Here is a 14,294-nt window from a genome sequence, read left to right as displayed (position 1 = left end):
GAAACGAGTGTCGTGGCTGGACGTGACGACAGACAACATGAAATGACATGACACATAGTACATACAGCCGCACAGATCTGCTCTTGTAACAAAAGTAATAGAAGTAAAGAATTAATTTATATTTAATGATACTTATTAAAAAGTTGTCATGAACAGAGAAATACTAAAGATCTGTGCGGTTTTTAGAAAACGTTAAATGTAGACACAGACAGTCCAGAACTAGAAGACATCTAGAAGAGAATAGATGCTACTTTAATTTATGAAATAATTTATTATTTCATGCTGAAAACTTTAAAATATTAAAATATATAGTAATATATTGTCCCTCCCTTCATCGACCCAGAACATAAGACAAAAATCTAAGTTTCGAACGAAAAAAAAATATAATTAAAAGGTTTGCAAAGTAAAATATACTGATAGGCTGGTAACATTTAACGTTTATAAAAAAAGCAAAATAAAAATAAAATATAAAATGAAAGAAAAATGTAAAACTGAATTGAAATGGGATATCGTCATTGATTTTATGGCAAGAAATTATTAAAAAAAAAATAAGTTTACTACTAAACATTGAGTGGCAGACAACAGCCCATCAAGCTGCCTCAATTTGTCACAATTTCTTCAATAGACTTTCGAACTTATCTCTTTGCAACAAGGAACAAAATCTATTAAATAATTTTGACAGTTCTGGATAGCTTGTTGAGCGTTGTCTGTATGTTGTAAATATTTGAGATCTGTCATAATTAATCTGTAGACGTTATTAAAAATATAAATTAAAATATTTATAAATTACTTAACCAATGAAACAGATCTTAAATATATAAAGTGTTCTTAAAGTATCTGCCACGGCTTTAATGGGAGGTAGTGTTGTGTTTGAAGATTACAATAGTGAAGAAATTTCGGACCCGTTAATTCAATTTGAGAACATAAAGAAGTTAAATAAACATTGACTCTACTCTGCATAACGTGGTTCACAAATACGCACGATGCAAACAATTGCTATCAATTGTTTTCATTGACGAAGCGACAGAGACAGTGAAAGAGATAGCTCTTTCATAACAAACTCATAGGTAGAATTTGTCTAAGAAAAAAATTACTCATAATCAATCATTTATATTTACTATGTAATCTTCAAACATAACAATACCTCCCATTAAAGCCGTTGCAGATACTTTTAAAGCTTCGTATATTAGGGGATATAATAATAATTTGAAGCTCTTATACAAACTGATTATAAAAAAGAAAATAAATTCATATTTTTAACTATCTATGCATCAGTAAGTGGCAGAGCTTCAAAATGTCACATTATTTCAAAAAATGTCACATTATTCCAAAAAATGTCACATTATTTCAAAAAATGTCACATTATTGCAAAAAATGTCACATTATTCCAAAAAAATTAATAAAGGATAGTTTAGATATTTACCTGTCTTTTGTCTCCTGGATCTGTGTAGACGATGTAGCCTGGAGTAGGGCGGAGGCGGCTCGGCAGGCGAGGACCCACATGATGATGGAGAGGAATCGCTGGACGCCAGCATCACGTCTAGAAGATTCGCTCGGGCCTGGAATGTGATGGTAGAGTTATGAGTGGGAGAATAGAAAATGAAATAAATAATGGATGATAATTATGTGTTCCTAGTGATGAAATGTGTTCCTGAACATAAACATGGAGGATATTGAAACAATATTATATTACATATAGAGGATATTGAAAAATTAAGTATATTCGGTGGAGTACAAGATAAGTTCTCGTGAAGACAAAAGTTGTAAAAAATCTGCAAGAATGGACACAAGAGACCTAAAGTTTTTCTTTATCAACAAATAAATACAAATTATTTTAATTTTAATAAAATGAGCACTACAACACTTTTACCTATAATTGCGTTAAATCAGAAACATTATAATGACAGAAATGTCTGAAGTTAAAACAAATAGATACGAGTTTCCAGAAAAAAATCCTTAACAATATCATGTTAAGACATAAAATCAATCGTTAATCTTAAAACACAGAATATAAACAAAACAATACCTTAGGATCACTGAAATCGATATCTTTTTCAACATGCACCCATCCTGTCGGAGCCCAGAGTGCGCCGTCCTTGTGTGAGTGAGGCTTCTCCCCTCTCTCCTCTGCCGTGCTTGTCGTGCCCTCACTTTGACGTATCATTCTTAAAAAGAAAACAAATAATCATCACTTTACGATACCTCTTTAAAGATAGCCCTCACTGGCAGTATAGTCAACAACATTGTATTTAAAAAAAAAGAAATAGCTAACGCTAACCCACACTTTCAATAAAGTAGCTTTCATTATACATAAATTCTATCGATTTTTGTAGCAAATCCTCTTAGTCATCACAAAACTGAAGAAAACACGCCTTTATAAGAAAATTCTAAACAACATTCACTGTCAATATAATTTCATTATTTTATCAAAAAAAAACAATTTATAACTTTGTATGTTTGTATTCGTTGGCAAACACGATCGTTTTCAAATCAATATGCGATTAATGCGTCATTGATTTCTTATCAACAAAATTATCTGTCACGCCATCAATGTGTCACACGTTTAATTTGTCGGTCAGTCTTTGTTTCTGTCACATTAACTATCGGAGAGATAGTGGCTTCCTTTCTTTGAAATGGAAAGATATTGTGTTATAGATTTTAATAAGAAATTATTTTGTATTAATTATTGTATATTTGTTTTTCATGTTTAATATTTTATTGCTTAACTAGTTACTCACCTATTCAGTTCTTCAATCACGTCCTTCGAAGTAGCAGCCTCATGGAAACTCAGCGTGTGTTCTTGCTTCACTATAATCGGTTCCGGGGCCGAAGCCTGCGCCGTCCCGGGCTTGCTCCGGTCCACCACGGGGATCTTCGACCTATTCCTACTCGGAGAAGACGGAGGCCTCTTCCCTCCCATAAGCGTTGGAATCCTGCTCCTCTCCCTCAGTTTCCCCTCTCTAACATCGCTCTTATTACTTACTATCACAGTTTCAGCAGTAGACGTGCTAGTCGTATTAGATTCAGTCATTTGCGGGGAACCACTCTCGGGGGACGATCCCTCCTCCTCCTCAGGCACAGGAACTAAAGCCCCGGTACTCCGTCGACATGCACTCAGAACTTCCTCCACTAAGGAGATCTCCTCATTACTGGCATACGGAAAGCTGGACGATTTGGTTATGCAAGGCTCCACCTCTCTCTCAAGCGGCGATTGTTTATTCAGCATTATATTCACAGTGTTCTCCTTCAGCGCTGAGTTGTGGTCCAAACTTCGACTAGATTCGATATCACTCGGCCTCTCCTCCTTCACGACGAAAGGCTGGTCTTCAACCTCGACAGATTCGATCACATCAATGCTTTTATTTATTTCATTCTTCCTTTGGACTTTTATCAGATGCCTTTCATCTATTTCGTTCTCTGCGTTTTCGACTCTAGAAAATTCGTCAAAGAAATCTTCGGATTCAGCGTAAGGGTCTTCGCGTTCGATGAATCTCGGTGTAGACCGTGGCTCGGATACAGTATCACAGAAGGCGACCCGGGGTCGGTCGCCGTGTAGGACGTCACAAGAATCGTTCTCAGAGAAGCTGCCGAAGGAGTCAGGTCTCTGTCTGTCTTCTGACACTTCACTGCGAGGACCAACTGAGTCATCGTCGAAATCAGCAGCGGCATATGGAGGTGGTAATTCTCTGATTTCCGACAGTGGTCGTGACGACATAGAATCAGACTCTTCCCTATCCCTGCAATACTTCTGCTGCTCAGCGATAAAATGCAGCACATTCTGCAACGCCACCTCCCTATCTTGCAGAGCCATTGCTTGCACATCGTGGATTCTTAAATGATTACTTGAATCCTGTGCAGGAATACCCCTGGACGAATTCGATGCTAAGCTCTTTGTGCTTTCATATTTAACGAGTCGGTAGAAATCTCTCGTGAAATCTAAACCAACATTGGCACAGTCACCGTCTTCACTCAGAGCAGTGCTCGATCTTTTATCAGGTGCGTCCGATGCACTCGACCATGAACCACCAGGTGAGTGTGTGCCTGTGCAGTCCCATCTTTTCTCCGACGTATCAGCGTCATCTGCTATCCTGCACTCGTCTATTTCTATAGTAGCAAATCCACAATCATTCCAAAGACAATCACCGACATCTTCCTCTAATTCTAGTCCATCATCTTCCCGGATGCTGGGTAATGTTGACAAGGATATTTGGCCTGGCGTAGTAATTTCAGCGAAGGGGGACTGCCTGTCCCTGAGATCTTCACAAGACAGTGATAAGCTCCAGTCTTCTAGTTCCGCTCTATCATATTCCAAGTCTGCTAGATCTCTATGTCTCTGCTGTAGTGCTGATCTTGCATCGTCTAATTCTAACCAATGCTGGACATAGTCAGCGTCATATTGGGAGCCGTCAGCGCGGTCATCTAACGTGCTGCCCCACGAGACCCTTTCTGAGCTAGTTGTTGAGGCAATAGCTGCTCGCCTCAGTGGTCTCTCAGGGGCAGGTTTCAGATCTAGTACTAATACACCAGAGCTAGGCGTTGGGGTGTCTAGGCAGCTGGTGGGACAAGTAGTTCCAGCGATCAACTTTAAGCATAAATGAGAATCTGAGAAACTTCGCACTACGTGCTGGAAAGGTAGCACTGGTCGAGAGGGGGGATAGCTGCCCCTGACGCCAGCGAACGCGACTCCTATTGGGAAGTAGATGTAATCTGCATCCGAGGCTAAGAGTCTTGCGTGTCTTCGAGATTCTCTAGGGTTGATGGAGACGATGGTTTGGTTGTCAGTTTCGTCCGAAGCTTCGTTGAGGTCGGGCAGGGCTCTGTCGGCGGCGTGGTCGCTTTGCCGCGAGGCGTCAGCTTGTACATCGCTGGACATGGTGGAGTAGCCCTCGTCTTTAGCTCCACTCTCTGGAGACTCGGCACCAGCCTCGCCGACCTCACCGCTTTCCTCTTCCGTTACTTTTTCTCCACTGGCTCCTGGAAAAGCAGAAAGTATAACGTTAAAAAAAGATTCATTTAAATTATTTGAGATCATCGTGGTTATACTCGTATCTATTTCATAACATTAATGAAGTTGTTACCTCTAGCGGAGTCGGTGCAAGGTTGCGGCATGCTGAGGCTGAGCGTGTGGGGTCTGGCGGGGGGCGCCCACAGCGTGGGGTCCACGGCGGACAGCGCACGGGCCAGGTTCGCTGGGGTCACCTCCAGGCCCTGGAAGGTTGGAAGCGCATTTTGATGCTGGATTTTAGCAGCCAACTGCCAATGCTACATGCTCGATAAATACTATTTTTTTATTGTTTCTCCACGACTGTAGATGAAGGTTTTAGTAAAGTAGTAGTGCCTTTGGGTACAATACATGCTGTTATTTATTGAACTGAAGCTAGTTTACCTTCAATTCAGTCCAGATATCAGCCAGTATTTGGTGGCGCCGCTTGTCGTCGTGGCTGAGGGGGTGCGGGTGAGGCACGGGCGGCGCGGGCGGCGGGGAGTCTCGGAACGATACCAGAGACCCGCAGGAACCGACGTCTACCAAGTGCACTGGAATATTTAAGTTGAAATATTCACATTATGAAGACCATACCTGTTACAATATGTGCAATTTTTGTCAAATGTGAAATCGTTCTTCAACAGCTAAACTATGTTAGCTTTTGATCTCATTATTTTGTTAAAGTACACAGTATTTATTTCTCCATTAACCTGGTTAGTTCATCTGGCCTGGTATCTGGCAAAACGGTTACAATCTCAGTTACAGCAGTGTAGAATTTCGGTGTGCCCGGAAAATTTCCTTGGTCGAATCATCTAATATTCGTACCTTGTAGATCTCGAGGCGTATGAGGCGTGAGTGGCGTGTGCGGCGTGGCGGGCGAGGGCCGCGGCTGGGGCCGCAGCTGCCGCACGAGCAGGGCGCTCAGCGCGCGGTTCTGTGCCTCCAGCTCGCGAATACGGGCGCGCGCGCATCCCAGCTCTTCGCGCACGCTCTGTAATAACAAGCATACGGGTTATGAAGATAATGAAGCCTTTATTTATTTTTTGGTGAGCGTGGAAAATCATCCAATGACTTCTCCCGCCTTGTCCGAGGCGGGAGGGTGTATCAGACTCTTACTGACTAAAAACCACCCCGTAAGCTAATAAAGCCTGCCACTAAAACAGAGTCTAATTTATTTTTGTAGAATTATACAGTCAAACTGTAAAGTAATAAAATCTTTGGAGGACGTAAATGACACTAACTAATTGGTATTGAAGATTTGTTTATGTTGTTAATTAACTAATCACAAGTGAACTTGTAAATATCGGTTACCGAGACATATTTATGATAGAGTTTTTGATAAATATCATTCTGTATTATTTATCAGATAATAGATTTTGTATGAAGCGATATACGCTCCAAACGATCGTCTCGTTATATGAATTGATGTTCCTGTACATAAAAATAAATCAATTTGAGTTAGCGTTTTGCTATGTATACCTACTTAAGTACAATATCTTGTTATCACAGAAACTTTCCTTAAATCACAAGATTTAAAATGTTAAAATATTCCATCAGGAATCTTCCTCGCCTACGTAGCTATCATCAGACAAACTTTCCTGTATCTCCCCCTACTCACCGGATCTCGTCAAAATGTCTTTGAAATAAACGCGTACATTTTAATTATACTTCATTAGCTAAATTAAATTCGAGTTGGGTAATTGACGGGGGCAAATAGGGGAGAAAACTTGGATACGTAAGTATACGGGTTGTTCGAGAGATGGACTTTGCTTTGGTAGCGTCAAAGTTTGTATGTATATAGATGGACGCCATTAAGTTATTATGAATTGGTTCATTCGTGATCATGGCGCTTCCAACAGTGCCGAAATATCGGTAAATACCATAGTAAATATCCCGTCTCAAGTTCTAATGATAGAGTTAGTAACTATGTCAGTTTAAAAACTTATAAAAGCCATTAAGTCGTCCGAATCAGTCGGAGTAGAAAATATTTTCGTCTTAATTTATTTTGCAACGAATTTGTAAATGTATTTAAGGTCTTTTAGACACGCGCCTGTACCAAAAGTAGGTATCATATTCTTTCTTGTAATGGTTTGGTATGAAATCTGGTTAGATTCTTTGTGTAGTGGACCTAATAGGCTATTTTTATGGATTTTTGGCTACGAAAGCATCGTTTTCTATGGTATACACAGGAGTATTGAGATATAAAGATTACTATTGCCTTCACGAAAGCACCTCAGCAACTTAAATACTGCCTGTATCGTCATTTGAAAATCAATTTTAACGAAAGCAAAATAAGGATGAAAGTGTATAGTTATACGTTGAAGAGGCTGCACGTTGAGTGGATTTAGGCGCTCATAACTTAGAGGATAGGTTTAGTTCAGAACTTTGGACGGCTTATGTAAAGTTTAGCGGACAGTTTAGCTGTACTATTACTATTATCTATGTATGTTTACTTAGGTATATCATAACTATTATACTTATAACACGCCTGCCTCTTACAAAGAATTAATAAATTGTTTCAAATACTTTTAAATACACACAGTACTTTCAAAAATATTACTTCATATTAAAATTTCTCGTATGTCTCATCCAGAGACATAAAATAATGAAATACATATGGCACATGTAGATTATTTTTAAATATAAAAATCTTTTAGCCTTTTATTTCTTTCCAGTTACCGGAGCTCCGGCTCAAAAAGCAGGAGTAGGAACGGGGTGGTTTTTGGTTAGTAAGAGTCTGACACTCCCTCTCGCCTCTCCCAAGGCGAGAGAAGTCATTGGATGATTTAACCCCTTAAAAATACCTTTTTATTGTTCGCACTACGCAACATTTTACAATCATCTGAGTGACATCTTCGCTTACCTAACTTAATCTACAGAAAACTTAAAATAACACACAGACCCACCAAATTAAAATGAAAACATTCCAACAAACTTTGAGAGCAGTTTTAATAAATTTAATTAACCGTAAATATTATTAATGGAGTAGAGTTATAAATTTTAAGTGATTTTCGTTTAGACAGAAAGGATTTGCATGTAACTCGCTATCTAAGAGGGGGAAAGTTTATCTCAAGATAAATTATTAAGAAGATGGTCATGTTCTTGACGACCGTGTGAATTATGGTTGATTTTAAAAAGGACTTGATAGTTCAGCTCTCATCTATAAAGCTTTGGATACATGATTTGATGAAAATAATGAGGAGATTTTAGTTTTTGCAGCATAGTTAAGAATATGGTAAAAAGGATGTGTATCCATTGAGGTTTTTTCTATTGAAACTGTCCTTATCGAAAAACTGAATTACAGATAAATTACTTCAATCTCGAGTGGTGAAATCAGATCTCTACACATGGTGTCTTAACTATTGAAAAACCAATATTGCAGTTCCTTTTACATCAAAATAAATAACAATTTATTACTCAAAACTACCAATAACCAACACATCACAACACAAACACCATACAACACACACAATATAATCATCGTCTTAAATTTCAAATTACCTATCTATCACCGAATTACTCAAACGTGAACTAATAATCTTCCCGTTCATCCCGCATGTGGAGTCTGTAATTACTCGTGAAGGGTCATACATATAGCTATATGTACAACATACTCTATAGGAACGTGTATTCATCTCTCATAATTATCATATGACATTAATTGCTCGATAATATTAAGATTCCCCTAACGTCTACCAACCAGCTAATAGATTAAGTGCATTGATGAAATTGAGAACTCAAAGTTTCGTCGTAAATTCCTTTTATAGCTCAAACTTGACCATTTGTGGCAGTAAAATCATTTAGAAATTGTTCTCCTTGATTAAAGATATGATATAATAATAGTTAGTGTAATTGTTTTGGGTAATAATTATACAGTTAATTTAGCTAAAGGACGTTTCTTAACTATGATATTTTAAGCTGTCTATACCAAAAATACTTCGCGCTGAATGAATATTTAACGACCAAAGTTTGTCATTAACATTTTCCAGCGTTATGTGAAAACACGAGCGTCAAACTTTGAAAAACAATCAAAAGCGGTCGTCGTTTGCAAGCGGCGCCATCTTTATCAGGAAAGTTGGCGCCAAAACTACAACAACATGGCGGACATTTACAAACTGGATTTAAACACAAACGGTCGCATTATCGGACAGATTATGCCCAGATTATAGTGGGCCAGGCCTTCTGAAATTATTACGGTGCCAGCTAAGGCCAAAGTGTCCCATTTCGTGCGATTTATGTGCGAATGTAGGCACCACGTAATCCACGGACGCGGATACAAGGGCGACTATAATTATGAGAAAACAATTTCCGGGATGCATCTTAATGCTCCGTGGATTATACGACAGACATTTGTTTTTTTGAAGATTAACAATGGAAACTGTGGCTTTGTTTTAATCTTTTAAAGGACTCGAGTAACGCACTAAACCTTCGTTAAAAATTCACCTAATTTCATTGCGTTAATATCTCAAGGCTTCATCATAAAAAGAAAAGCGCTAGATGTTAGTATGAAATGTTAGAGACTGTGATGGTATTGCACCATGAAAATAGAAGTGTTAGGAGTAAGAAAGGACACTAGCTAACAGGGCTAAATGACTGGTGGTCTCACCTTCTGCGAGAGAAGCGCTCGCACAACTTGCTGCGCGACATCGTCGAGCCTGCGCTCGTGGTCACCCGCGCCCAGCCCAGCGGATAGTGTGGACAGTTGGCTGCGCAGCCGGTCGTTCTCAGTGCCTAGCGCGGACAGCTGGCTCTGATAGTGGGCCGCCGACGCCTGCAACAACCCGACCTTTAGCACAACTTTGCAAAGCCACCGACCAAACCAGACTAAATTAAATTGTTTACACAAAACAAGGCTGTTTCTGCGTTCCCTATTAATCTGTTTACTTCACAAATAGGGCGTGAAAATATCGCAGTTTAATAATAAACTTGACATTAAAAAAACAAGCTTTCCTATCGCCCACAGCGATATTTTTTCAGTCTCACTCATCAAAACGTCACGGACATTCTTGTCGTCAGCAGCGCTTCGCTAAAAAAATACCCCCGAAAACGGACCATCGTTCACACTCTTAATTAAGCGAGAGTTCTCACAACAAACGAAACCAGAGTAAATTGACCCGCTCCGCCCTCTGTGGCCTACAAAAATAACACCGCCGAGCAGTAGTCCTATTTGGCGTCACAGGTCTACTGATATTTGACAAACTGGAGTTCTACACTGCTTGAGGGATTTTGAAACTTAAATGCTTTAGAATAAAGTGTATAATGTGAGTGATATTTATTTGGCGTGAGGTTTTCATTAGTCATCAAGTGAGGGCGAGACAACGAATCTGTTTGTCTGTATGTCTGAAACAACACGCGAGTGATAAGCGATGAAAGGGTTAGGATTGAATGGCGAGCCCTTTTCAATTTGGACATGCTTATAATTATGACTGCACAGCTTTAGGTGGAGAAAGGTCTAGACGTTCAAAGATAATAAATCATGAAATATAATACTTACACGTTAAATTCTAATTTAATATTTAATACGCAATGTTTAAATATTAAAAAAACAATCGTAGTATTACAAAATTCTTTGTAAACAACTTTAATAATTTTGCTGAACTATTTTTGACAACGTCAAACTTTTAACTGTCAAACGATTTTTTTAAAAGAAAAAAGTTTATGATAGCCGTTTTTATACCAAAGAGGATTATTTATTACATACAAGTCAAGTTATAAATGCGATTGTGCGATGATTGATAAATGATTTACATAAGCTCGTTACAAATAAATAATGCAACAAATAAATAAAACCAATACATAACCGAGCGAACAATTTAATTAAAATTCCCGGTGATTGACTGGCAAATCAAATGTGCGTTTATTTCATGATTTAATTATTTATCAACCGCGCCGCTATTTTGCCGTCTGCCGAGTTAATTTTGTAGATTTAATTTATATTTTGAATTTCGAATCGAACCGCAGATGTTTTACGAGAACAGATAATTAAAGTGAAGAGCATTTGATTGGTTCCCATCGAATGGTGGAGTGATGTACGAGGTACGACTCGATTGTAAATTCCTTTACATTTTGTTTTGGTGCGCGAAAGAAACTCTTAGGTACACTGCCTGTTGATCATAGAATGATGATTGAAACAATGACGATTTATTTTTGCAAATCTGCATAAATAGATGATTATATCAAAATATATCATAAAAAATATAGATAAAGTTGAATTATATCATAGGTTGGGCAAAAATGAATAAAACATTTAACAATTGCGATTTATAACCTAACTTAGCTACGTCTGTCGTCTATTTATTTTTTAACTGCTAAATATTTAAGTAAAATTTTGTTATTAAAGTATTCAAGATTTTTATTTTTCAAGAGAAACATTACACTTTAGTTGAAGAAAAGTGACCATTTATTAAAGTGATTTATGGTATCAATCACCGGCCGCCATTACACTTTCCTTATTTTTATGTTTGGTAATAATAGCGTAAGTTTAGGCATAAATCACAACCCTTTGCATAGCTACTGCGATTTGTCAAACGTCGCTTTCTTTTTATAGTGGTTGAAATAGCTACAGTCGCTTAGATCTATGTGGTGCTAAGTTATGATGACTGTAAAGCAGGAGAATAAATAAAGTGACATATAATCTTATTTAGAAGATGGTTTGCATATCAGTAATATCAATAATAAGATATGTATTAACTAAACTCTATGTATTTTTTTTGATGTAGTAGCAAAATTATGAAAATAAAGCAATCCATAAATTAACATTTAATACCGCTGAATTTTGCAAAGGACCTTTAAAATTTATTAATTAATTTTCGGCTTTCATTGAAATATTTGGTTGTATTATGCTTTTGTGGACGAGTATTACTTGTAGTTTCATTTAAATCATATGAGTGATTTCCATACTGTATATTAAACACATTTCAGAGGTGACGAACATTATACGAAACCAATTAACTAATTAAATTATCCGCACCATGACGAGTCAGTTCGCTAACCATTATTAACATCATAGTTTGGCTCGAACCACGAATCATAAGATTGATGAATCTCATCAACACTGTTGATGCCGAAAATAGTCATTGTTTTGTAAACGGCGAGGGGTTTTCAACGGAGACCGAAGTGATTACATTTACGCCAATAAGTGGAATTAAAGGCGGTCGTGGTTGTTCATTAATCATGGCCGGGAGTGTAGACATCATTACGATTGTTCGGTCACGCGTTCGCTAATGTTTTGGGGTAGTTCTTTATGTTTTCTTTTGGTGTGGCTACTATTATTTTTTAGGAAGTTTGTATGAAATATTCAGAAGAGACATTCTTATGTTAAGTTCACACATGGATAGAGGCAAAAATTACACGTTAGACCAGTGGTTTTCAAAAGTTGTCTGGACGATCTATCTAAATCAAGTCAGAAACTCAGGATCTTGCTTTAAGGAATTAAACCACGCTCCCACAATACAGGAGGAAATCCTAATGTGGGGCAACGTTTTTATGAAATAAAAGCTAAAGGACCAGACCTATGTCTATTAACAATCCATTGTCTACTAAAACTACTAAACTACTGGTTTTCCTTCGGCAGTTTCGCAGCGTCATTTAGAAGAGGACATATTACGTTTGTAACAAATGTAACTGCGTGTATCAAAAGATAATTCTGTTAGCTTTCCACCTGCCCCCTCTTCAGTCAGGTTGGTTTGCCGTCCAATTAGATCCTGGTACTAGATGGTAGTACCATTTAGTGGACCATACCACAGTAACATGGTTAGAACACAAATACAAGGGCACAATTGCACTCTATTCTAGAAATTATAGGTAGAGTGCAGATGTATTCGTGTCAATATCATATTTATACTAGCTTCTGCCAGTGGCTTCGCCTTTGTTTCCGTGGGATAAAAAGTATCTTAATACCCGAGTCAGCTGTCCCTGTTTGACTACTAAATTTCATCAAAATCCGTTCAGTAGTTTCAGCGTGATTGACGGACAAACATCCAAACAAACTTTCATATTTATAATATTAAGTGTGATGCACTTTACCTAACTATATTTAACATCCTATAACTAACTAAATTATCTCTTTTACTTGTACGATAGCAAAATTATAATGCTGTCAATAAATAATGCATCCCATCTTCCTTGTTTGGTTAATAGATGACGCCAGTTTCCAATTTGGCCGGATTATCTTATCCTGGAGTGCGGCGAGTTAGTTCGACACTCTGCGCCTGTAATAGCTACCTTGGGCTTGTTTTCATTGATATACGGTATACGTTACATATTGTGTAACAGCTCTGACAGTCCACTGATGAGTTGTGAGCCTCCTCTCCATATAGAGAAGTGGTGCTTTTCAACCAAAGATGCTATGCTCCGTTGCTGTGAATGCCTATGGTGTCCACCAATCATATTCGTTGGTATACATAGCTTAGCACTGATGGAAACAGACTGCTGACGTGCTGACGGATGGCTTCGCTACTAATGATACATCGCATACTCGAGCTGCGCAACTACTCACACAGCTACATAGCTTAGTATCAATGAAAACGGTCGCATAGTTTCACAGCTTAGCTATTAAGTCTGGAGAAACTAAGTCTACATGACTTTTGGATATCTTGTATTCCACATTAGTATTGTCAGATGCGTCTATTATCTCATTACAGTAACATAGCAATGTATCAGTCAGTTTGTCGTATATCGAAAAACCTAACAATAGACGTACCGTACAATACATTGGAAACGAACTAATTGGTTTCGTTAGTGCGCAACTATGGCGGGCAGACGTTGGCTCGCTAACGTAATTATGAATATACCTCATCCTCTGCCTACCCCGGAAACTGTAATGAATAACTTGCCCGCTTGCAGTTTAAAATGCAGCGGTTTACCGTAGCCAGCGGTTGAATGTTGCAGATGCTGGGTATTCATTATTTTGTCTTGGTTTTGGCTACAATTAGTGGACCTAGTAAAGTTTTAGGTGAACGTGTACGAGGATTTTGGTTTGGTTTAGCTGAAATGGGTTTTGGTTTAGTTAAAGTGGTTTTAAATGTGGACCGTGAAATATCGAAATTAAGGTTTTTTTTAAAGCCATCACTTAGTAGTAAGTCAGCTTAGTAAATGAGCAGACGGATCACCTGTAATGTGCATGTTAAAGTTAAAGTTTACTATTTCACCTTAGTGTTCTAATTTCAGTAACGTTTCATCGAAACTATTAGAAAATTCTTCTCAATTGCAAAAGTCCATCCCCTATAGCTGTTTTGCTACTTATTTTGATACTGTGCTATCATTTGACACTCAGCCAAGAGATAATCACAAAACACTTCCAAAAAACTTC

General features: G+C 38.1%; 1 protein-coding gene across 10 annotated transcripts in view; it reads right to left on the bottom strand.

The window, feature by feature from the left end:
* The window catches only part of LOC118267214 (uncharacterized), a 383,867-nt gene that overhangs the window by 3,149 nt on the left and 366,424 nt on the right, over window positions 1-14,294 (bottom strand). For 9 of the 10 annotated variants that reach the window (XM_050703322.1, XM_050703321.1, XM_035581062.2 and 6 more), the window contains 7 exons: window positions 9,591-9,755; window positions 5,810-5,975; window positions 5,387-5,535; window positions 5,079-5,208; window positions 2,739-4,974; window positions 2,027-2,165; window positions 1,424-1,559 (listed from right to left, as the gene is read on the bottom strand). In XM_050703322.1, the coding sequence (XP_050559279.1) occupies window positions 1,424-1,559; window positions 2,027-2,165; window positions 2,739-4,974; window positions 5,079-5,208; window positions 5,387-5,535; window positions 5,810-5,975; window positions 9,591-9,755 (3,121 nt within the window). The remainder of the gene's footprint in view (window positions 1-1,423; window positions 1,560-2,026; window positions 2,166-2,738; window positions 4,975-5,078; window positions 5,209-5,386; window positions 5,536-5,809; window positions 5,976-9,590; window positions 9,756-14,294) is intronic. The other variant, XM_050703323.1, reaches the window with a different exon arrangement.

The sequence above is a fragment of the Spodoptera frugiperda genome, chromosome 23 (genome assembly GCF_023101765.2).
Source record: "Spodoptera frugiperda isolate SF20-4 chromosome 23, AGI-APGP_CSIRO_Sfru_2.0, whole genome shotgun sequence".
NCBI classification, from domain to species: Eukaryota; Metazoa; Arthropoda; class Insecta; order Lepidoptera; family Noctuidae; genus Spodoptera; species Spodoptera frugiperda.
The sequence above is the reverse complement of the archived record's forward strand: the minus strand, read 5'-3'. Positions and strand labels throughout refer to the sequence as shown.